General features: G+C 34.3%; 2 protein-coding genes across 2 annotated transcripts in view; both read left to right on the top strand.

Moving 5' to 3' along the window:
* LOC144452437 (cadherin-23-like) overlaps positions 1-11062 on the top strand; it is a 135248-nt gene extending 124186 nt beyond the window's left edge. Inside the window, exons 70-81 of the mRNA XM_078143530.1 lie at positions 454-578; positions 834-977; positions 2040-2176; positions 2723-2932; positions 3411-3499; positions 4021-4104; positions 4485-4553; positions 4738-4950; positions 5448-5555; positions 6360-6389; positions 7129-7348; positions 8517-11062. Coding sequence (XP_077999656.1) covers positions 454-578; positions 834-977; positions 2040-2176; positions 2723-2932; positions 3411-3499; positions 4021-4104; positions 4485-4553; positions 4738-4950; positions 5448-5555; positions 6360-6389; positions 7129-7348; positions 8517-8702 — 1615 coding nt within the window. The 3' untranslated portion in view covers positions 8703-11062. The remainder of the gene's footprint in view (positions 1-453; positions 579-833; positions 978-2039; positions 2177-2722; positions 2933-3410; positions 3500-4020; positions 4105-4484; positions 4554-4737; positions 4951-5447; positions 5556-6359; positions 6390-7128; positions 7349-8516) is intronic.
* A 1689-nt stretch (positions 11063-12751) lies between these two features.
* LOC144452438 (cyclin-dependent kinase 11B-like) lies at positions 12752-24259 on the top strand. The gene is made up of 5 exons (XM_078143531.1): positions 12752-12867; positions 13427-13516; positions 14312-14507; positions 16780-16975; positions 24155-24259. The coding sequence occupies exons 2-5, from the start codon at positions 13495-13497 to the stop codon at positions 24257-24259; spliced, it is 519 nt and encodes a 172-aa protein (XP_077999657.1). The 5' UTR covers positions 12752-12867; positions 13427-13494.
* The last annotated feature ends 1857 nt before the right edge of the window (positions 24260-26116 follow it).

The raw sequence follows: 26116 nt of genomic DNA on the forward strand, positions 1-26116 counted from the left end.
CAATAACACAGAGACTATTTGAAAAACAACAGAAAACATAACTACCTGAACTAGACACTGACACATGAAAAAAAAATGTAAAAAATTTAAAAAATCTACCTACCCCACTTGATCTAAAATTGAGCATAACTGGAACCCCACAATTTTTTTATTTGGCCTGGGAATCACAATTTTTTTTAGGCCTAATGCAAGTACTTAGGGTTGATATCCCCAATGAAAGACAAACCTTGACATGTATCAATACTACCAAATCATTAGCACAAAATATACATTACCATAAGTACATGATGTGCTATTTTCAAAACAGATTTTTAGCTCTTTTCTAAATTTGGTATGGAGTCACTTTTGCACTGGTGATTGTAGATGAATATAGATATCTGTATCTGTGTTTTACTTTATTTTATTTTATGTAACTTGAGAATTAAATTGTGTGTTGTGACTGTACATCAACAGAATGCCTGAAGCCATGGAGAATGCTGTGAGTGGAAGCTATGATGAAATAATCCCAGCTGCCTATGACCCCTTGGATGAAGACGGTTTGGAGATTATGTATGTTATTATCAGTGGAAATGAACAAGGTATAGATCTATAAAAATTATCATACCCTTAGGGACGATCACACAAGCTCAATAAGCGAACTTTATTCATTATGGTGGGGAGAGGGTCTAGCATCAATGCGAATTCTGAACGTCATTTTCGCACATTTAATAATGAAAACTTTCATGGTGTCTGTATTTACTACTGAGGTGTTGATAAGTTGATAAAAATTTACTTCTAATGTGATATATGGTGCTGGGTACGTCTTACAAACTTTTTTGTTTTGGATTTGATAGGCCACTTTTTATTGGATCCAGTTAGTCGACACCTAACAACTATAGGTGTGTTGGATAGGGAATCAATATCAGAATACAGACTATTAATCCAAGCAACAACTACAAGAAATACAACAAGTACACAAAGAAGAAAAAGAGACATCAGTAAGTAATTTCAACACAAATCTTTGGTTGGTTGACTGACCAACCTACTAGCAGTTTGAAGATTCTTCTTGTTGATAATTTTGTCCATTTTTATCAACTAGTGAAGTCAAATATACCTTATATATTTATAACACCAATTACAATTATTATATTTAGTCTTTTTTAGTCCTCAACGGGCACTGCCCATAGGAGACTTACATGTTGGGTTCCATCTGTCTGTGCATGCATGTGTGTGTTCCCCATCACATCTCTGGCATGCACAAACCAATTTCAACCAAACCTGGCACAAAGGTAACATACTATGTGAGATATATGCAAGTCACTTGGTATTGTGCTGAATCAAATATGGCTGAATGGCAGCCATATTTGTTGTTAAATTTCACAATATATATCATAACTTTGGATGTATAATACGTAATCACTCCATTCAAGTGCCTACATTCAAGTGCCTACATTCATAATATCAAATATGAACTTTCTTTTAAGACCTTGACCTTGAATATCTTCAAGGTCAAATAACTAAATTTAGGTTATGTTCACATCTTTTTGAGTCAAACATTTCAAGTGATGATGATATTATAATCATGACTTGGATTTGACCATTTGATGCATGTGTATTTAGGACTTCAACTGTATAGGAAAATGGCAGCCATATTTGTGATAAAAAAGCACATTTTGCCTGTTATCGCCAAAGGTTTGATACATATGGACACCATTCATGTTATAAATAATGAACTTTCTAATGAGACTGACCTTTGACCTTGACAAATATATTCAAGGTGAAATGACAAAATTTTTCTTTCTACATTAACTCAACACGTTGAATACACAAAGGCTCCATTTCAATGTCTATACCCAAAAGTAAGCTTTCTTTTTATATCTTGATATTTGACTTTGATGCCCATTATCAAGGTCAAATAGCAAATTGGTCAAATCCTTTGCCATATAAAAATGCAAGTTGGGGGCCTATGTCTTTGACTGGAGGCTTGTAAACTATTTATGATATAATGAATTCTGTAACATTATTTTTTTTCATCAATTAAGTGTCCTTGTATATTGTAGATCTTGCCTCTAATGAGATGTATGTTATAGTACCTGTTGGTGATGTCAATGATAACCCACCACTATTTACAATGGATAGATACGTCAAGGGTATCACTGATGATACAAGTTATGGCAGCTCTATTCTACAACTTCAGGTATGTATGTGTTCATTGCTTTGATGCATACATTTGAAAATATCATAGTCTGGATTTGTTATGGCGTATTAGTTGTGTAGGAATCTGTACTTTCCTGTTCTACAGTATAGCCTGGTATTCATTGTACACTTGTTGACTGGCTATGAGGGTGACAGCATATGAGGGCCTGTTGATCACCCCAAAACCAATCTATTTCCGCAAAGGCCTTAGGTTAGTTTTTGGGTGATCAGTTCGCTGTATGCTGTTGTCCAAAGAAGACCAGTCAACATGTGTTATTAAAGACATCATCATTCATATCATTGAACAAACTGACACATAATATGTACATTTTGAACACATTTTAATTACTGTTTCAACATCAAAAATTCAAATATACATGTAGTCCCAAAATATCAACAGAGCTCTTGATAATAGGTTTTTGTACATATTGAGTCCTTCTCTGACACAAGGACACCAAGTTCTTCTGTACATGCGGTCTTCTACCTCTGAATGGATGAAAAAATAATTTTATTAGATAAATGTCATATCTTTTTTGTATTTGTTAAGGCAACTGATGCTGACACTGGTAACCACAGCCTGGTATGGTACAATATGGACAGTAGTGATAGCAGTGATAAATTCATTGTACAACAAGAAACTGGTATTGTGAATACAGCTGACATCTTTACTGACAAAGCTGGACTTCGTTATAGTTTTAAAGTGAAAGCTTCAGATACCTATGGAACTGGAAATCAAGCTATACCAGCAACTGTTCTTGTAAGTAAACAATACAATAGAATACAATGAGACAGAGAGAGAGAGACAGACAGACAGACAGACAGACAGACAGACAGACAGACAGACAGATAGACAGACAAAGATTATTTCTTCAAGTTATTTTAGAATTTCAAAGATGGTGAACTCCACACTTCTGTTTCAAAATTGCCACGAGAGGTGCATAGTGCTGGAACCAGTCAGACTAACTTGTTGAGTAGCCATGACTAAGGCTTCAGAAAATGTTCCTTTCTCACTATGGTGTCAAGTTTTATGAATAAAATCTATCCAATACAATCAATTTAGTCTGACTAGTTACACAAGGTGGGAGAGATGGGTTCACCAAAATTTGTCCTGCCCAGTTGATTTTTTAACTCTCAGATCTCTACTTGTAAGTGGATGAAATATAATTCAACACTTGAAAGAAATGAAATTTCCACAATACATTATGATAGTGATGTACTGGTTTTCATACTTCTAGATTTTCATACTAACTGTGAATGATCTTGGTGTTGTGACCTCTGAACTTCCACCTGGAGTGGTCTTGGAAAATCTAGATGACATTCTAGAGTAAGTATGCTTAAGTACTCAGAAAACTAGTGAAATTCCTATAGTCTGCATTGTACTTATAATGCTAAACTAAATCTCATCAAAGCGTATTTAGTGACTTACTGTTTGTACATCTACATTTAATCTGCTTTCTACAAGTTAGTCAATATTACAGTAAGATACAAACAAGCTGCACTAACTACAAGTGGAATATTTTGGTATGTACACAATATGGTGCAAATAATTTTTTGGAGCAGTGCCCTCTCCCAATACAATGACAGTTGCTATTGATGGATATGCTTCTAGACATGATGATTATAATCCAAACCAAGTTATGGTATTACACATACAGGTGAAACAAAACTGAGATGGTTACCTTGGATACACAGTGGCCAATTCTAAGTTTTATCAAATTATGGTAATACAAAATGTATGTATTAGTGAAACAACACTGAGATGGCCAATTCTAATTTTAGCCCGAATGAAAACTTCCCTTCAATCTTTTTACTATTAACAGTACACAATTTGTTGTTTTGTTACAGTGATCTAGCTAATTTAACAGGTTTAATTATTGACCACATCAAAGTAGGACCAAGAGTTGAAGGTGATGAAGTTAACCCTGATGAGTAAGTTTGTTTAATTTGTAAATGTAAACTAGACAATAAATACCTACACTTATTTTAGTACAAGGTACATGAGTTCACGAGTCCAGCTGTGTAATTTTCCTTTGGTGAACTGACCTGACCAAGGGCATCCAATATTGAGAATTATACCAGGCATGATAAAGTTTTAAAAACCTCCAGAGCTTCTAGGATCCCCATGAGCAGTGGACAGAGAAACTAACCCTTACATTATTTCTTGTGTATAGTGCTTGTAATATGAGTAAATGTTTTCAAAATGGCCATCATTTTTCATGATTTTTCAGAAACTATTATTGACACTTCATTAAATTTACAAAATATATGTTTGTTTGTTTTCTTCACACTATCTGTTGTTTTGATTACAGGACAGACGTATGGTTCTATGGCATTGATCCTGCTAGTGGACAAGTAGTTCCAGCTAGAGATATTTTGGAGTAAGTAACAAACATAAACAGTTAAATTCCATTAGTAGCTGCCATGGTTTAAATCATCAAAGAGAATGTACTGTAGTTGTTGTATCTTAAATTTGCATCTGTTAATAGCCTCAAAGAGAAGGTACTCCATTAGACTATAAAGCCAACTGTAATTATTGTCGCTTCTATTTACATCTGTTAACAGCCTCATTAGCCAATCGCCTCAGGAGCCAGGTGACATTGATGAAAAAACATTTGTGAAAGACTGGAAAATCATCACAATTACAGAAATCTTTGACAAGATAAGGAAACAGCCGTCAGAACTACCTGGTGTTGTTGCGGCGTTAATAGCATTGGGTATACTGATATTAATTGCATCTATTCTAGCCATCGTTGCACTCTTTATATGGTGGGAGAAGTAAGTATATCACTTAACATTAATTTTCATTCCTTTACCTTTAGTAGTTTGATTTCTTATATTTCAGATTTATGGGGAGTCATGTGTAAAGTTGATTGTTTACCTAATGCTCAAATTTCAAATGTTTATAGGTTTGTTTGAGTCTCAGGTGTTTCTTTGATTTTCAGCTTATATTGAAATATTACAAGAGCAATATTATTAATACTATGAAACATACAAGTACCATTTGCACAACTATGCTGCAGTTTGCTATATTCTCCAATTATACAGTACTTTTGCTAAGGTGTGGTAACCCCGGTAACAAACGGGAATAAATTTGGTAAAATAGTTCCATACATTGTAATATATAAATTTTGGTGGAGAACCTTGACAAGTACTGACTTTCCTTAAAAAAACACTGCATCACACAGTATGGAAACTAAAACTGGCTGTGTACACCTGAATTTCATGTTCACATAGATATTTAAATATGTATATCTTATTTTCCTGCTATATAGGCGTGAAAAGGAGCAAGTTAGACGACAACATCTTTGGGCTGAAATGTATCCACTACCAAATGTTGGTGTGGGTATTGAGAACCCTGCATACTCAGATGCTGTGCTACAGTAAGTAATAAACCTCTACATTCAGTTAATCACTCCCCCCCCCCCCCTCCCCATCATACACTATTTCAATATGTATATTACGTGGTTTGCTTTGTAAAGTTATTGTTCCTGTTCAGTCGGCTATGTATTATTTTGAAATTGATGGTCAACTGGTACAAGACAAGTATAGAACTAGTCTAAGAGTTTATACTGAAATCTATTTCATGCAAATGTTTGTGACTTGCAAAATGTTGAAACTGAACAAGTTCCTATAGAGAACATTGCAGAAAGTTTAGTTTTAAGGCCAAATATAAAAACTGTGTTTCTGATAACCAACTGACCCTAGAGTATAACTGCAGACTCTAAACACTTTTTTAATATTTAAAACAAAAAAGATAAGGCCTTCATGAATGTCTGTTTTCTTTCCCCAGTGATGTCTGTACATATTTAATCAAAGTATCACAGAAAGGGTATTCTGACAGACATTTTGTTTGGTTTTGGGTTGAAGCAAAATGTTTTCAAAAAATGAAAAAAAATCCTCAACTATCTACCCTATTTTCTGAACCTTGTTATTGGAAACAGAGTTTTTTTCTTTGTCTAATCAGGAATCTCATTAGAATTACTTTCAATTGTTTTTTCATGTTTGCTATGCATATCCACAGCTGTGAATCTTTCCAGTGATAAATTGTTATTTGCTGGATATTACTCTTTTTATTGATTATCTAGACATAGTGAGTTCCTATATTCTGTCCAAGTAGATGCCATTAGTATATTTTGTCAATATCATTTCATGCATTAAATCCTAATTATTTTGTATTTTAACAGAGCTGATGCATCAACTTTTATGGATTCAAGGTGAGTTAGAAAGTGCCACTGAGTGGATTTTACCTAAATGCAGAATCTATCAAATACATGCTACTGTTCTCATCATCAACTTGTTCAAAAGCCATATCATTACCATAGTAACTGCTGTCAGTGTGTCAGAAAGTACACAAGACATTGTTTTGTGCCAAGTTATTTAAATGCAAAAGTATCACTGACTTGATTACTTGGGCCTAATAAAAAAAGTGTTTACGATAACCTGATCAACCCTAATTTAAGCCACCAACCCTAAACATTTTTTACAAAGAAAAAGATAAAATTATGACAATTTACTTCAATTACCCTGTCAAAGAATCTTTGGTTACTTTTTAAAAATTCACATTCCAGAGAGAAACGATGTCAGCACAGTCTGCATATTGTGTTTGTCTACTTCTGAATCACATAATTGTCTTCTTTTACCTCTTTTACACCTCATCAACTGTTACGGAAGTATTATGACCAATGATTATCTTGTCTGTGGGTTGAAAAAATAGATAATATTCCAACCTACCTACATGTATCCTAATTTCTTAAGTCATGTTATCCGAAACAAAACTTTTTCTATTTTTGCTATTTTAACATTGGAAATGTATATGGTCATCTTGTTAAATTTGAACCCATATCTTTTCCCCCCAAACCAATCATAATAAAATTATGACTCATATTGGAGTCCCACCTAGGTCTCTCTTATAGTAATGATTAAACCAATCATGTGTCTTAATTTGCATAATAGGACCACCTATGTTACTCAAGATGGTAAAACATATATGATTGGTTCAGATGGTAAATCAGTGGAAGTTCCGCCAGGTGGTAAATCAATTCTAGTTGAGTTTGGAACTAGTATGCATGACGACGGCACGGATGATTGGATACAAGCCAGGGAGGCAGATGGTGAACCCAGCTCTACCCTACATAGAGAAGGTCTTAGAGATGACATGGGCTACGAGTCACAAGTAAGTATATAGAAAAAAACACCAGTCTTCCCTTAAATCAAGTCCTGTGAAAACTGATGATGGTTCTCAATGCTTCCTGTCCATCACATTTGACAAATCACCATCTGAAAACAAAATACAAATAATTGCTATTTAATGCTGATCAAGGAGTTAAGCAGAATTAATCAAATTCAGTTTTGTTTTAACACACAAGCAGTTCAACTCAGTCAAGAAAATTTAATCTGTAATCAGTCCTGGTTGACAAGCCTCATCAGAGTGACAATTTCCATAGTTACGGCTGACCTCTGTCAACCAGAACAGATTGTAAGCTCTACATGCATGTTATTATAACTAAAGTTGCACTGCTTGACAATGTACATTATTATAACCTTTGTACAACCATGCTGATATATAAAACTTACTACTATTTGTAATTAAGTTTTGCCATTATTTGACAGGACTTGAGAGCTATTGATTGATGTCATGTTTTACAACTACTGCTGATCGGAGTATCATTGTATCGTACACTTATCACACTTTCAAACTAACATACAACAGTGAATTGCTCTGATGTAGATTAAAGCAATGCTTTAATCAGTTTGTCAGTGAAAGTTAGTCTATGGTATACAATGATATGATGAACTTTTACAGACATAAATAAACTGATCATAACATGGCATGAACTTTCATCAGAGACTTCTTAGTGTTTTGTATCAATGTACAGTCTTGCAGGTGTTGCAGACATAGGTTGTATCAGGAAAGGGCCTTACTTTAGGAGGACCCATAAGCCATACTACTGAAGTCTGCAAAAGCATATCCATATTATGTAAAAAATTTATCATGTACCCTATGTAATGGCATGGAAAGATCATTTCAATCACATCAAAACTGATAGTGAAACATTAAAAATTTTATGCTTGAAAACGTAAAAATATTGACTAAAATCTAAACTGAATCACTGAGTAAATGGATATCGACGAGCGTGCCTCTTACTATATTTTGACAAAACGTGCCTGGGTTAAATGTGTGCACTCGCCATTAAATTACATAGGAAGCAATACTGGGTATATGATAACATAGAGGTTAAGGTTACACTGTGACTGTAACCATTCTCTCTATTTTACATCATTAGCAGCTATATGTATGTAAGAAACAAAACTTAAAATGTTAATTTTGTTTGGATCCACAGGAATTAACAATGGACATGTTTGTGGATACGTCAGACTTTCTGGAAGATGAATCATCAGTCCGTGGTTTGTTGATGAGATTAGAAAGTATAGACCCTGTCACAGTAAACAATAAAGGATCAAAACGTGGAAAACCATCGTCAGATACAACGTATAGCGACGAAGGTGTACCTCTCACTAAAGTATAGTATACGTATATACTCCAGAGAGGTCCAATGCCTCTCACAGGGGTATAAACACATATATACAACCTGGACACTCCTAATCAAGTGACAAAGTTTATATATAAGTTACTCTATATATCCTGCAATATTTATACAAGATACAGTACCACAATTTGTAAAGAAGTTTTTTTTATATATATTTTGCACAATGATGACAATTTTTATCCGAAGACATTGTTGCAGTGAATGAAAATGAATATTCATTCACAGAAAGTTTTTCTCAAAGAAAGGTTTTCAATGTATGGTGCCATCTTGTTATATGCATATCTAAAAAAATTATTGGTAATTTTAAATGTTTTTTAATAATGAAGAAAAAAAACAAAAATATTTTAAAAGTAGAGTTACTGAATTGCAAAACAAGATGTTTATTTTATAATATTCAGAGAGAAATTTTATGAATGTACATGTATGTCTGGTTATAATTTTGAAGTGTTTTCCCATAAAACATATTTGAGTGTTTTCAGTATGTTTGCAACAGTACTAATGACGGGGCTGCCTTGAAATATCCTAAAATCATGTTTCTCAAAAATGATATTTTATCCCATCGCTATCGAGCCAGTTTAGTGCCCTCATTCAAGCAAATTTAAGACAGCAAGACTGCAATTTCATTGTACATTTTGACTGAATGAAATCTGATTGTAATTTCATGCTATATTTTTCCTGAATGAAATCAGCCATTTGAATATACTCCAAAATGTCTCGGACACACAGGTGTGAATGTTTTAATGGCTGCATGGTAGCATGGTAGTTCATTTTATTTAGACAAAATATTACAATAAACTGTGTTCATTCAGTCTTGCTATTAGCAGGTGCAGTATCTTACTGGTTTCTTTGTGATAATATTAAACAGAGCTAGTGAACACTACAAAAATGACAAAATACAGTAAATTACCAATTGCAAGCAATAATCAGAGTCTCTCGTCAATTCAAGAAGGTACAAACATATTTTTGCCTTACTGGAATTCTGAAACTTACAAAATTGGATTACAGTAATGAAAATACAATGATTGTAAGCAATGAATACTACACATGATCCTAAATGTCATAAATGTATGGCTTGAGTAGAAAATTCTGCCTGCTACATTTTGTACCTCAGTGCTTAGTTTGTACATCAATATTTTCAAGAGGTTTGAATCAAGTATGTGGATTTCAAATATAATGCTGTCCATTTCAATCTCCATTTTGAGTATTACACAATCTTGTGCCTTTACGTCATATTAAATCACTATCTGATCATTGACTGGTCAGTTTGTATAATTGTAATGTGTATTTTACTTGTACTAAAAATGAAGAAAGTACTAAGGAAACAAAGTAATGAATTTTGTATAAATAAATGTTATTTTTATATAAAACTGCACTGATTGTGAAGAGGAACCTTACACAGAATGAATGGTGCAGGTATAACCAAAATGTCAAATATGTACAAACAAATCAAGGGCTTCCAACACTCTTCTCTTTCATATAGATATGTACAAATGTCTTACTAGCTTTACTACATGTACAACTCAAAAAAGAATTTCTTGCTGGTAACAACAGCTACAAATATACTTAATTTTGTGTCCGAATTTTACATTTTACATGTACGGATAACAAAAATTTGTTTGTTATACTTGAACCCACCTTTTTTGTGTGTTATCAGCATAATGATCTATTTCAGTAGTGTTGGACTGTAATCCTTACATACACAGCAAACGTATAGTACTAGATTTAGCTTACAGTATGGCGAGCAAATAAGACCTGCTGTCAAAGCTACATATTAAAGTGTAAGCTAGGGGGTATGAACCTAGCCTTCTGAAACCCAACCCCCTAGCTTGAATTAAAATATCTGTATATATTACTATTTAGATGGAGTATATAATGCATACATTTATCATGTTTTTATCTAGTGTACAAAATGCGTTTGAGAATTCATGTCAAACCCATACCTGCTAAATATTTACCCACTTACTTTTCTCGATGCATATAGATATGTTATCGTGGTTATTGTACAAAGTAATCAACTTGACAAATGTATCTATCAAGGTTTACAACTGTTTTATTATACAGCAATTTGCAATTAAGATGTTTTGATTAACAAAAATCATTTATTATGCTTTCTTAATATTATCATTTGTATATAACATTTTATACAGTTATGAATCAGTGAATTAATTAAAAATATTTACAGCTGACTAACAAGTGCTTTATAATATGCATTTTTGGAACATATATATATTATAATTATATACATCAGGGAGCTTTGGCTTTATGTATTGAAATTATCGACTGGTGACTACGCTAATGTTATTTGTTAACTTTTCATATTTGCATCTAATAAAACATATCATACAAAAAGTTGAGTCAAAACACTTATAGTAATAGTGTCTTTTTGTCTTGTGTCGGCTTGTGTATTTTGTCTTGGATGAAATCCTAATCTGGAAAAAAACAAAATTTTAAAACATGGTAGTATCAACACATAGTTTCTCAGTACGGCCAAATAACCAATTATGTGTTTCTGGTAACCAAACCGACCCTAGTTTAAACCTCCAACCCTAAACATTGTTCATATACTTCTATTCATATGCTGAAATATCACTTTGAAAGTTTCTGCAAGTACAGAAAAGTTTTACCTATAGTATAAAGTGAGTAGAGGTTTTAAATCAACCATGAGAAATTCTACCCGTCTATTGGGATAAGTACTTTCTAAAAAACACTTTCTGAAGGCTTCAAATCACTTGTCTGGTACAAGTAAAACATCCTTATATCAATCCCTATATCAATGTTCTCAGTCATCCAGGTATGAAGTTAATGGAACAATTGTAATGTAAGTTACTGGACTGGATGTTTTGCATGGCAACAGTTTCACAGTGTACACTCCTGTTGCCAATCCCTGGCGGTGGCGGTCCCTGGACGGGTGAGTACCCCCATGGTTGCTAGCAAAATTTCAAATGTAACCCTTTTCCCGGAATATTTCAATGAAAAACATCATTTTCCTAGTGAATCTGGGAGAAAATCACTGCAAGAAACAACCCCGTATTTCCTTCAAGGAAATCTAGAGAGAGTAGAAAGAGGGCATCCTACCCCTATTCTCGGAGGGTGATCTGAAAAAGTACCCCTTATTTACAATTCCACGGACCTTGATGGGTGACGAAAAACACCCCCTTTTCCATGAAATTTCTAACAAGCATGCATACCCACTTCATCTGGGACTGCCACCACCAGGTGCCAATGAAATGAAAACAACAAGTCCAGTAGGATATATTGTTAATCTTTCATCATTTTGAATAATTACGGCATTAGGCAAAATAGAAAAAAAATGTGTTTTTCGATAACTCAACACTAAACGTTAAACATTTAAAACAAAAAATACAAAACTTGTCTTCTTGACCTTCAAAATGCAAGTCCCACTGATATCACTTGCCACAGCTCATGGAGACTAAATATTTACTGAATAAATTATGCAAATTTACAGCTGACTGAGGCTGCATAAATTACGATAATCACTGCCAAAAATCAGTGCCCTCCCTCGCAATCATGATTTCGACCTGTGACTATACTACTTCTTGATACCATTAACCCCCTAATTAATGTATAGCCATCAAACATGGACAAGAGGGTGTCAAGAAATGCTACTAAAAATCTTAATGCAATGACAGGTTATATATGCAGGGTTCTCAGGCCATTTTAGGGACGCTCATAGACTGTCGACAGTCGCTCGTGCCTTTTTTCCCTACGTTTTATCTAAACTCCGGTCCGGCGCAACACTAGTAATAGTATAATCGCAAACTGATTTCGAGGGCCGTATTGCGATTGACTTCGGAGCGTTCCACCAATCATGCACGTTTACGTCAGTGGGACGGGAAAGGTCGTGAACTTTGATGACGTAGTGCATACCATATACGGTAACCGCGTGTGGAGACCCTGCATGGCGGTACGTTCGAAAGTGATGAACTAGATACAAATATAAGACTGACTATATAGCCAACTTTCCAGAGTGATTTTGGTAATGGCTCATTGATACATGGATAGCTAAACGGTCGTCTACGGGTTAGTGGTGTTGCTGTTGAGTTTCTACTGTAACTTGGCAAAGTAGTCTACAAATACTCATATGGTCGAGAGTTCAAGATGGCGCCCAACGTGGGGCTATGGGGTCAGTGAACATGAGATAGTGTGTTGGTAGGATATTCTTTCTGAGATTATTGAATAACATGTAGTTAACTTGATTCTCAATTAATTAAGGTAATTTTCTAAGCGAGTTAACTTCTTATTATTGGGTGCTTATTTAGTTTTTCTAACATTTAAATCCAATTGTGTACATTGTGAAATTAATTGACGAATCAATCACTTCAGACTAATTGATTTGATTGGCAAACTTCATAGTATGCATATATATTTGACACATGGTATGTATGTAGGAATGCAAAGTAATGAGTAGAACAGTTCTGATGATATGACATAGAACGAAACACCGCAAGTTCTAATGAACGGTCAAATACATGAAGAAAGATCTAAGAATCATGCGCATCGTATGTATGTATGTATGTATGTATGTGTGTGTGTGTGTGTGTGTATGTAAGTATTATCATGTATGTACGCATGTTTGTCTTTGAGTGTGTTTGTACAATAAACAAATACCTACAAGTTGGGAAACACAGGATTCAACAATTTTCACCCCAGGTTATTAATTCACATTTCTACTTCCTCAACAGGAGATACGTCGGTAGTAACATGGATAAGATTTATATACTATGGACTATGTAGAACATGACTTGAAACTATGAAACAACCATTCACATTGGGTAAGTGAACAGGAATGATATGAGAGTAAATACATTGGAAGTTATGGAGTTGAGGGCCATTGTGTCGATATAGGTCCGTGCCAAATTATAGCATCCATCATGGAAGACGTGACGTTTTTTTGGTTCATTATACCTTGCGCGGGCAAGGTGCAATGAAAAATATGGAATATTTACTCTGGTCGTGACAACGCACATCTATATTAATATGCCACAACAACGCATGTCTAAGGAGTTGAGGGCAATTGTGTCGATATAGGCCTTTGTCAAAGTTATCATGGCATCCATCATGGAAGACGCTTTTATGTACCACTATACCATGCATGAATGAAGTTCAATAAAAAATATGGAATATTTACTCTTGTCATTCTACATCATGACAATGCACATCTATGTCACGACAATGGCTGTCATCAGTTCTGCTGTGTTTGAAATATGAGTCAAAACACTAAAAATTGCCATTTCTTTCCTCGATTTCTTTTTGATATTTACTGGCAATGGTATAATTCCCCAAATTCTTTTCTTCATTCACCATGAAAATACTCGTGACCTAAGGGTTGTCACTACTCATCCAGCGACTTGTAGTGACATGGGTCTCTTGAGTCACTCATATTTCCTTTGATGAACAAAGAAAAACATTGGGGAATAATATCAAAATATTTACAGTTTAAATCACATTGTCCTTTTTCCCGTCACTTCTTTTGTTCAACTTTGTTTCAGAAACAAAATTTTTAGCAGTACTGTCTTATGAAATGAGTGTTCATGCATATATTGATATTATCTATGATATCCATGTAGGTGAAGTGAAATGTCTTCTACGTCAGTTACTACAGGCTGTACGTCATCTCCATGACAATTGGATACTTCATCGTGATCTGAAGACTTCTAACCTGTTGCTAAGTCATAAAGGTGTTCTCAAAGTGGGTGATTTTGGACTAGCTAGGGAGTATGGTACCCCTCTCAAACAGTACACGCCTATAGTAGTGACACTATGGTATAGAGCTCCTGAACTACTGCTAGGTGCAAAGGTAAGGAGATTCATTCTACATACTAGTATGGAAATCAGGCTATAGGCAAATTCAAATATACTCAATGTAAAACTATTGTTGATACATGTGCTAAATTACATAAGTCAGTGAAGGTTACATACCTGAGGGCTTGCCAGTAGGGACTGTGGACTGTCTGATTGTGTTGGGTAACATTCAGAGTGCAGACCTGAGTTCTTCTTTAGATGTAACAGTTCATTGAAACAATTTAGTTATGCAAGTTCATAGGAAAAGGTTGTATTTTTTAAAGTGACCATAGGTTGCATATCTGAGGGCTGCCTATAACTACATATAATACTGTCAACGTGGACAACTTGGACTTTGCAAACAGTAAGAATCAAAAACTCAAAAATGACTGGTAACTATTACCATTGCTAAGGTCAAAATAAAATGAACAGCGCCCCCACGTACCCATTTATGTTTATCTTTTGTTTTCATGTCTGGTTATAAAGTGACTGATGTTCAAAAGCCCATTACAGTATTTTGTGTTCAAATTATGGTGTCTTCACAGGTGTGATATGAGCATAAAACATGGCCTGAATATTCCTGATGGATGTTTTTTTAGCACAACTGAACTGAGGTCTGTCTGTCTGTGTGTGTGTGTGTGTGTGTGTGTGTTTATGTGTGTAAACAACTTAAACTCAAAAACTGCTGAACCGATTGCCATGATATTTGGTGGGTCCATTACCTTGGGTGTCTAGTTGGGAAATTGTTCAAATCAAAATGATCGCATCACAGATGTGTGATTTGGGTCAAAAAATGTGATATTTGGTCAAAAAACTTAAACTCAGAAACTACTGGGCAGATTGGTGCGAAATTTGGTGGGAACATTCTTAAGGGGATGTAAAGTAAGATTTGTCCATGACGGGATGATTCCATTAGTGATATGCAAATTAGGGCTAAAAATGTGTCTTTTTGGTTAAAAATCTATAATTCCAAAACTACTGAGCAGATTGGGCTGAAATTTAATGGGAATGTATCTAGGGATGTATGGACAAAGAAATATTAAGCATACCATGATTCCATGAGTGATATGCAAATTAGGTGTAAAAATGTTCATTTTTGGTCAAAAACTTATATCTCAAAAAGTACTTGGTCACCGAGTCTGAAACTTGGTGAGATGTTTCTGCATGTTATTCTTCAAAACATTTTGACAAAATTGGCCCTAGCAACCATGACCACGCCCTTAGCAACAACCAAATGGCAGTATATTTTGGTCAAATAAGATCATATGGTAGGCAAATGAATAAACATTCAAAAAATGTATGCAAATACCATAGCAACCATGACCATGCCAATAGCAACAGCCAAACGGTCGTGTATTTCACAAAGATAAGAACAGGGATTAATAGACAATTGAATAAACGCTCAAAAAATGTATGTAAATTTGCCTAGCAACAAGACCACGCCCATAGCAACAGCCAAATAATCATGTATATTACAAAGATAACAGGAATAGAAAGACAAATGAATAAACATTCAAAAAATGTATGCAAATGTGCCTAGCAACAAGACCACGCCCATAGCAACAGCCAAATGATCACATATATTGCAAAGATAACAAAGGGGATTAATAGACAATTGAATAAACATTCAAAAAAATGTATGTAAATATGCCTAGCAACAAGACCACGCCCATAGCAACAGCCAAATAATCACATATATTGCAAAGATAAAAGGAATAGAAGACAAATGAATAAACATTCAAAAAATGTATGCAAGTGTGCCTAGCAACAAGACCACGCCCATAGCAACAGCCAAATGATCACATATATTGTGAAGATAACAATGGAGATTAATAGACAATTGAATAAACATTCAAAAAATGTATGTAAATATGCCTAGCAACAAGACCACATCCATAGCAACAGCCAAATGATAGCATATATCGTAAAGATAGCAACATGGTTGGATAGGCAACTGGATAGTCATTCACCAAATGAACACTTATTGTTCGCATGGTAGCATTTTTAAAAACTGTACAGTTGTGCTACTACGCCATTGGCGGTATTTTTAATGGTTCTGATTGGACATTTGAAAATCCAAGATGGCCGCCATATCTGTCATTGTTTTTCATGTTTTGCCAATGATTTGATGCAACCAATCATCTCAGGCAAAGTGGGGTATACTTCCTCCATAAAAATTGATACGTTTCTTCAAGGGAGAACCAAGATACACAGAGTGAAAAGCAAAACTAAATTTAAAAACATTTTTTTCTAGGTCTTTAACATACAACCCGGGTACGAGACGTATCACTGCAGACACAGCATTAGAACATGAATATTTCAAAGACTCACCTCTACCAATAAATGAGTCTGATTTCCCTACATGGCCAGCCAAAAGTGAGCAGCCGAGAAACACTAAGAGAGAAACAAGTCCTAAAGCTCCTGAAGGTGGAATGAATTTCAACAAATTGGTAAGTCATAGTGCACATCAAATCTTTTAATCAAATGACAGTAAAAGTAACAGTCAAAAGAAAATCGCGAAGTGTACACGACATCAGATTGAGTTCACATCTAGACTGTTCAATACGTTGCGGGGGTGTCCTTATCATAATTCCCCTTACAACTGTAGGCACACTGTAGGATGGTGCAGTGGCAATCAAATCAAGTGAATCACCTACTGTTGCCATGCGACGTCTGGTATATGTAAATATGGTGCTGATATATGTAACATAATGCCCAACCTCAAAAACCTTAGAAAAATCCTGTAAACTACATCTCACTAATACATCCATGATCTATGAGAGCTACCTTATCATCCCTTCGCTGGCAACTGTAGGCACAGTGTTGTGGAAATCAAATCAAAAGAATCTCACCTTCTGTTGCCAATAGACATCTGGTATACCTGTACATATATGTAAAGGTGTTGTTGTGTAATCTCCAACTTATGGGGGCCAAATGTAAACATTCACACCTGTCTAAGAGCTATTAGTCCAGTCAAAATAAGGTTTGACCCAAACATAATTGCAACAGAAATAATTTTTAGTGCATCTTGCTCAGAATTTTATGCTGAACAACATATCAAAAGTCTAGAAAAATCTAAGTAGTGGAACCTGGTGAAATAAGGTTTTTATTAATTAGCATAATTAATGAGAATAGTATATTCTTAAAATGCTGTTTTCGAAATAAAACCTAGCAAGTAACATGTCAATTGATAGGTCTAAGGGTGAAAAAGCATACTAGGACCTTCATACATGATGATTCAACATCTCATCAGCATAATTGATATGTAAATTATGAAAAATTATAATCAGCATATTCAAATTTGATAACATTTTAACACAAATGTATGCAGGTTATATTTCATTTGATTTGCAGTACAGTGGGAAATAAATTTAACGTGCTTGTCATCATCAAACACCTTTCATGTAAAATGTATCAAAGATTCTTAATTAATTAGTAATTAGCATAATTAGCATATACAAGGTTTATCAATCTCCCACGCAAGTAATATGTCTTTGGGAAGGTCTTGAAATGACAAATTACATAGGCTAAAATGGACCTTTTAATGTCATCAAAGACAGTCTGATAACTCACATTTCTGTTTTGTAGTTATGCAACAGAGAAATCAAGGCAATAAATGTTAACAATTGCATCTTGCCTGAAACTTACACCCTATAGTATAGGTATAATGATCTTTATGCATCTAACCAACAATGTTGCAAAAGTTACTACTTATATCACTGGATCACTATGTACTTCTAATACCAATGTATCGCTGTATACTAATATGTACATATTGTTATTGCATACCGCACTGATATCAAGTTATTAACTTAGGAGGAACACAAGATTAAGGTGTACTTATACTGAGGGTCGACAAGGACACAAAAGTATTATAGGATGTCCATTCCCCTCATCTTTCTCATCACTAAACTAAATGGCCAATCTCTTTCTTATCATATTGTTCGTTTTTAACACATTCCCATCTTCAAACTTTCTGATTCAATTCTATAAATATTATTATTAACAGTGCAGAAAGATAAACTAATCAAACACCCCTTTCAACACTGATATAGTTTGAAAGTAACATCATCAGTCACTTGTTTGTGTCAATTTACCACAATGAGACGGCAATCGTCTTCCAATTCAATCTAGCCCGCAATCATTTATGTAGTGACTCAAATAATTAGTCAAACTTAATGGTTAGCCTGATATAACAGGAATTACATACGGTATAAATTCTGTTCGAAACAAATGACATGTCAAGAAGGCTATCAAATTCAGTTGTTTCATTTGAAAACTCCTGTCATAAAATTGACTGACAAAACTTTAAAAGGATTTAAATTCTCACTGATTCTATGGAAACCAAATAATTTTCATTTAAAAAACAGGGACTGCATGGTTGATAAATGCTTAGTTCTTGTGCACGTGTTTTATGGGGAATAAGAAATTATAAAAATAAAAACTGATTAAATCACCCTCACAAACTGGAATCAAAATTAAATAAAAATTAATCAAATGAAATTTAAACAAATATACCATATATTTTTGTAGAAATTGAAAACAAAATGAGGGAAGCTGAAGTACTTCGCTACATTTACCCGCCCCTGCTATTCAAACTAAAGTATTGATAATTTTAAATATCATGTCGTAAGAATTAGCATTGTCATCTGGAATTAGAACAAATGTTGTGATGATTGTGTAACAATGTAAACACAAACACAGAAAATATGAATAAAGTTAGATGATAAAACTAATAAAAAGAAAAATGAAATAATTATAATACGTTGTCATTATCAGCCAGACTATTAATATTACAAAGGTGATTGATTGTAGCTATATTTCATTTTGCTTACAATCAGCTTTGGTCTACGTTTCGCCTATAGTATTCTGCATCACACGACCCCTTATAGAGTTATACAATCGTTTTCAAACAGAATAGGAGTTAAAAATCTGTTGAAACGATATCATCAGCATTGTTTCTACAAGGATTAAGGGACAATCGCATAAAATATCTCACAAGCTCAATAAATGAACTTTGTCCATTTAGGACAACACATTAAATACTATATTGGAAATCTACAAATGTATAATACTCATCTGAATACTTGTCTGTAGGAGTAATATGTGTCCGTGTTACATAGCGCAATTTCAAAAGAATATATCTTTGACTAAAAACAATATACAGTTCAATTTACAAACTCAAGATCATGTTGTCAGTAATCGAGCTTTAAACGAAATATAACGGGTAGAACATGCCAAGTAATAACTAGTAAAGCCAAACTTTATTGTAAAATGTAATGCAATAACTCATAGGATGTCATAGTTCATAGTTAGAAATTAAAGTTTCAACTGGCATGTTTTGAGACAGAACAGAATGTGAACATGATTTTTTTCACTTTTAAACAAATTGAACATAAAGACCAAAAGGTATCAACAACGTAAGAAATAACAAACACACTGATACTACACAAATTGTACTTTTCAAATATAGTACGTTCATTTAGAATGACTGAAAATCAAGAAAACTACATAAAATATACAATTGTGATAAGCAGATAATCACAACTTATTCCTAAACCGGTACCACTAATAATAGCACGTATGTGATAAAACAGGATCTAGAAACAAGTCAATCAGTGCTGCCTTAATTGAAAGACAAAGGGCAGCACTGGTAAACCCACCCAAAGAAGACATATTTATAGATATGCATACAATCCTATGTAAACAAACAGTGACGGAATATTTGATAGAATTAAGGGGCATTTCTTTCTCTGAGTGATATCAAAACTATTGGGAAGAAGACAAAAAGTTCTAGGAGTACAGCATCTCAGATACTGCCAGCGTTGAGGTTGTATAATTATGGTGTAGCTACGATTGGAACCATACATCATTTTTGAACGACCATCTGGACACACAGTGTGATATAAAATCACATAATGAAAACAGAATCTTCTCCTTACACAATGTCTAATAGGGTGAATATTTATAAAACCAACAACCCGCTCAGGTTTGACAATTTGATAATGATGTTCATCTGACTTTTAACCCTTTCACCACCAATGGCCTCATGGGATTGTGTGTTGTCCACCAGCCCCCTCACTAACATAATGTGAGAGTGAGTGTGGTGTAATCAAACTGATATAAAAATACTTAGAGTTGCTTATTTTTTTAAAATAAGGTATCATTTGAATGGAAAATAAATTTTCTACATCATAGTAGCAAATACATAAATTCAAATATCACACACATAACCGAAATATGGATTAATGTAATAAAATATTAATAAAACAAGCATAGGTTGACATATCACAAATAAACAAAATATTTATATTACAAACAAAATTCAAATTACCAACATTTATGTTCCTACAAAACTTCTGTATACTGGTTAAATGGTCAAAATCGGCGAAAATTTGTCAGAAAATGTTATTATTAGTCGTAATAAATTTGAACGAAAATAATTAACGGCTCACTAATCCGATTACGACGCAATAGTCAGCCCCACACCGGCAATCAAAGGGACAAAAATATCTGAAGTCGTCGCCCCAATACCTTCTGAAAAATCAGTTTGTGTAATTATATATCATTATTTGACAGAACAACAAAAAATTATCACCAAATTTATCCTCAAAATCAGTAAAAAATGCCCCCAAGTTGGTAGTTTACGAGTCCGAATCGGAACGCCAACGTGACGCTTTTCGCCGACATGTTTACCAACAAAAGCAAATCTGCAGTCGGGACTTTGAAGTTACGTTGCGATAATCTGATCCTTCCATATACTGCATCGAGTTCACGCAGCCATCTCCTTGTATAAAACATCGTATTCATAGTCAAAATTGAGTGGAAATTTCTACGAACAGCACCTTTATTTACATTGCAAACGATGTTAGGGGAGACAGATTTTGCCTCAGCGATGTTGAAATTTGAATTTTACATTGAAAAACTCGCGTAAAAAATCCGATCGGAAAATCGCCCATATCACGAGTAAGTTTCCCTCCACTGACCTCTACACACTGAGCTAATACAAATACAAGTCATTATTGAGCCGTAACAAAAAGAAATAAAACCAAAATAATCCACTATATAGCCCAAAATTACCTCCAGAACGTTAGCATGGGCGTCGGCACGGTCACAATTTTGCGTAAATTTGAACGACATTCAAAAATTCAACCGTAAACTGCCGTCGGCAGCTCACACGGCCTTAGCGGGAATTTGATGCTTACATACAAGTACAATGTGTTCCCATAGCTAAACACTTGTATTCAACGATGTATTTCAAGTCAAATTCTGTCGAAATATCCAAAGATAGTGACATAATTTATATCGTAGGCCATGTTATGAGAGCCGTTAATTACTTCCGCCATGTTGAAATTCGATTTCGTGGGCGAAAAACGCACAAAAAATTACGATCGCTCGTCATTTGGATCATACTCGAGATACCGTTCACTGTCATGCTTTCAAAATGGCTGTGTAGATAAAACAAGGCTAATACGCATGTGTGGAACTAGTTATGGCAGCAATTTTTGCAGCAATAGCTGCCGTTAAACGGCATAACGGCGAGGTAGGTGAATGAACTTTGGCGTTCCCGCAATAGCGGGAATTGGTGGGCGCCCTAGAGCGTTCCCGCAATAGCGGGAATTGGTGGTGAAAGGGTTAAGGTCAAGACCTATCGAAAGACATATTACTTGCATACTTTAAATCGAAAAAACTTCTCAACATCTTGACGATAATTACATTAATTAATTAATTAATTAATTAATTAGGAAACAAACTATTCTTTAGCTTACCTTGGAGTGGTTTGATGATTGAAAAGTTATGTTCACTCAAAATCGAGTGTCAATAACTATTGAACAAAAAATATCATGTATGCTTACTAATGTATTGTTTTACATGTTAATTACACTAATTAACACTTATTTAGCATGCATATTTGTCTAACAAGGGAGGGGGTATTTAATGATGAGAGTAAGGGATTCAATTAGTCAAATACCTAATGATAGACATACAACTAACAGGGACGTTCAAAAATTGTATAGTTATTGTACCTTACAAGTAATCAGTGTCCTTAATTAAAGTAATTAAAAATACACATATTAAGTCTATGGGAATGGTTGCACGATCGTACAGTGACTCCAAAGTAATTTCTCACCTTCAGACCTACCCATAGACATGTTACTTGCATAGGTTTTTTGAACAAATGATATCTCATGAATATTATTTTTTCACTAATATTGTTAATTAGGAAATGTCATTTTTGGCCATGTTCCACCACTTAGATTTTTCTGGACTTTTGATATGTTATTCAGCATAAAATTCTGAGCAAGATGTACTAAAAATTATTTCTGTTGCAATTATGTTTGGGTTTGGCCATTTTTTCCGCTAGCTAAGATTGACTGGACTATATCTGCAGATTTTGATCATAACATGTCCAAAAAAAATTGGGGAAAGTAATAGCAGTTTTGAACGTTTTGACTCTTATTTCGAACACAGCAGAACCAGTGATGTAGCTAGACATGTGTTGTTGTGACGGAGAATGACCAGAGTGCATACTAGTATTTCATATTTTTTGTTCTAAATGGCATGTGCATGGTATAATGGGCTTTAAAACCACTGCACCAGTGATAAAATAAAAAATTAGTTTTATTAAATTTTTGGCTATATAAAATTATATAATTTGATTATTAAATTCTAATAAAATGTCTTTAATAATCTCCCAGTGATGTCAAACTAGTCAAAAGATTCATGTTGATTTTATATTCAGTGTCTGCATATTATATTTTGCACAAGCCAAGTTGAAGACATTCACACAAAAAATATGGAATTTATACCGTGGTCTTCCTACATCATGCCAATTTTGTATTCAGTGTCTGCATATTATACTTTGCACAAGCCAAGTTGAAGACATTCTCACAAAAAATATGGAGTTTATACCGTGGTCTTCCTACATCAAGCCAATGTAGTCAAAATGCATGTCGACTGTATTCAGTGTCTGCATATTATACTTTGCACAAGCCAAGTTGAAGACATTCACACAAAAAATATGGAATTTATACCAGGTCTTCCTACATCATGCCAATTTTGTATTCAGTGTCTGCATATTATACTTTGCACAAGCCAAGTTGAAGACATTCACACACAAAATATGGAATTTATACCGTGGTCTTCCGACATCATGCCAATGTAGTCAAAATTCATGTCAATTGTATTCAGTGTCTGCATATTATACTTCGCACAAGCCAAGTTGAAGACATTCACACAAAAAATATGGAATTTATACCGTGGTCTTCCTACATCATGCCAATGTAGTCAAAATTCATGTCAATTGTATTCAGTGTCTGCATATTATACTTTGCACAAGCCAAGTTGAAGACATTCAAACAAAAAATATGGAATTTATACCGTGGTCTTCCTACATCATGACAAAGTCATTGGTTCTTCATTTGCTCAAAATCAAATGTTCAAAGTCACCACTATTTTGTTTTCATTTTTCATAAATTATGCACGTAGAATTTTGCTTTCCTCAGCTGGAAATTTTGAAAATAGGTGAGAAAAATGGGTGATGGTGTTTCACTATTCATCTTTTAGTTTGAAAAAAATTAATTTAGTGCAAAATACTAAACCTTTCATTTGTTTATTATTTTGTACAGGGTGAAGACGATGCTGACATTATTGATAAAGGATTCAGACTCACATTGGCTTCCCAGGGATCATCAGCGAAAGGAACGAGCCAATCTGAAATTTCGATCTTTTGACACACAGACTTGAAAAGTACTTTATTGTATGTAGATTGAGAGGTGGGCGCCCCAGATTTGGCAAAGTGAAAGCTACAATTCTTCATCATGGCTGCTGATTGTTTGGCTGTGCATGAAACTGAACAAATTGTTCAGAAGTGCTTAAATGAGCAATACAGTACATGAATATCAGGTGAGAACTAGACGTCACATGGAGACATGATTCAGTTAGTCTTAAGCATGCAACAAGTAGACAACAGGATGTATTTCAGTCAGTTATTTTACAATGCCATTCACAATAATGTTGTCAAACTTAGCATTCTAAAAATGATACGAAATGGTTATGTAGGACGAATAACATTTATTTATCTACTGTCAAAAATATTTTGATCTTTCACCAAAGTATTACCCTCCGAAACATGATATGCAGTGGATTTTGAAGTGCGCCCCCAATGATGATTGTATTGTGTTCTTTTGTTTACTAGACTAACAGTGAGAGGTGTAACTTTACCAGGACACTATGTCTTTGTATGTAAATTTTAGCTCTCCCTGCATCTTCTTACAACATCCTCACTTAGTCTCCAGGGACCAGGGTAAAACAGGAATTAAGTACATCTTCTTCACAGTACACAATGATGTTCTAATGCTTATCAAATTGTAAAGCAGTGACTTTCATAGTAGCTTTAACCAGTCAGAATGTACTACTCCATTCCAAGGTGAAACTGGGATATCACTGAAGGTTCCTCATTTTACCCAAATGGTGACCAATTAAATTATTCTACATATCTCATCATAACAACTTAATGCAGTCAAGGATATTTCTGCCTTTAGTACAGTTGTATTGATTACTGTTATGAAATTACTCTTAGAAAATAGGGTTGACATTTATATTTGTACTTGGAATATATTGAACAAAGTCTAGTAAGAATTATAGTAGTCTTTATTTGGAGTGGTACATTATAATTGGTTAAAGCTACTATGAAAGTTAATTTGTGTCATTTATTTTGAAATTGTTTCAAAATTATACTCAATAAATAAATGTTCTAATAAAGAATCATTTGTTGTGTAGCAAAAAAAAGTTAACACTTACATTTATTTTGAAATTGTTTCAAATTTATAGTCAATAAAAAAATGTTCTAATAAAGATTTATTTGCAATTCTTTTTTCCAACTCGACTCCAACTCCAACTCCAACTCCTACTCCTACTCCAACTCCAACTCCTACTCCTACTCCTACTCCAACTCCAACTCCAACTCCTACTCCTACTCCTACTCCTACTCCTACTCCTACTCCTACTCCTACTCCAACTCCAACTCCAACACCAACTCCAACTCCAACTCCAACTCCAACTCCAACTCCAGTCCTACTTGCCAGTCTAGGAATTGAACTCAGGACTCTGTCTTGCCAGTCCACAATCTTACCCACTACTCTGTCGGGTCCCCCCCTTTTACACATGTGTTTTTATCACTTTTATCTTTTACAATCACCAAGTGAATGAAAAAAAATGTCTATACCTTAACAGGAATTGAACCTGAAACTTTACAGGCTAAGGGTTTGAAGTCAAGAACCTTAACCACTGTGCCACATGTCGTGTGATGATATACATTACTTTAAACCCTACATATTTAAAGGATATTAATTATATAGAAATATATATGTGTGCATTAGCACTTTACTCGATTTTTGCCGACAATCTGCCGAACACTGCATTGGTAGCTATTGCAAGTAAGACTTTCTGTAGTGTGGTATCTGCTTTAGTCACACTGAAATAAAACACAATTTTTTCTTATGGAAAAAATGAAAATATTTTTTTATTGCTTGGCAATGCAAAGTAATTTGAAAAAATAGAGAGTACATAACTACTTGTCAAAATTAGCA

Source organism: Glandiceps talaboti, chromosome 22, assembly GCF_964340395.1.
Source record: "Glandiceps talaboti chromosome 22, keGlaTala1.1, whole genome shotgun sequence".
NCBI lineage: Eukaryota > Metazoa > Hemichordata > Enteropneusta > Spengelidae > Glandiceps > Glandiceps talaboti.

Excerpts from the sequence above, each read along its gene's own strand:
- LOC144452438 (XM_078143531.1), top strand. The coding sequence starts at position 13,495 with ATGAAACAACCATTCACATTGG. Across the intron at positions 14,508-16,779 it reads CCTATAGTAGTGACACTATG|GTCTTTAACATACAACCCGG; the intron begins GTATAGAGCTCC and ends ATTTTTTTCTAG. Across the intron at positions 16,976-24,154 it reads GAATGAATTTCAACAAATTG|GGTGAAGACGATGCTGACAT; the intron begins GTAAGTCATAGT and ends TATTTTGTACAG.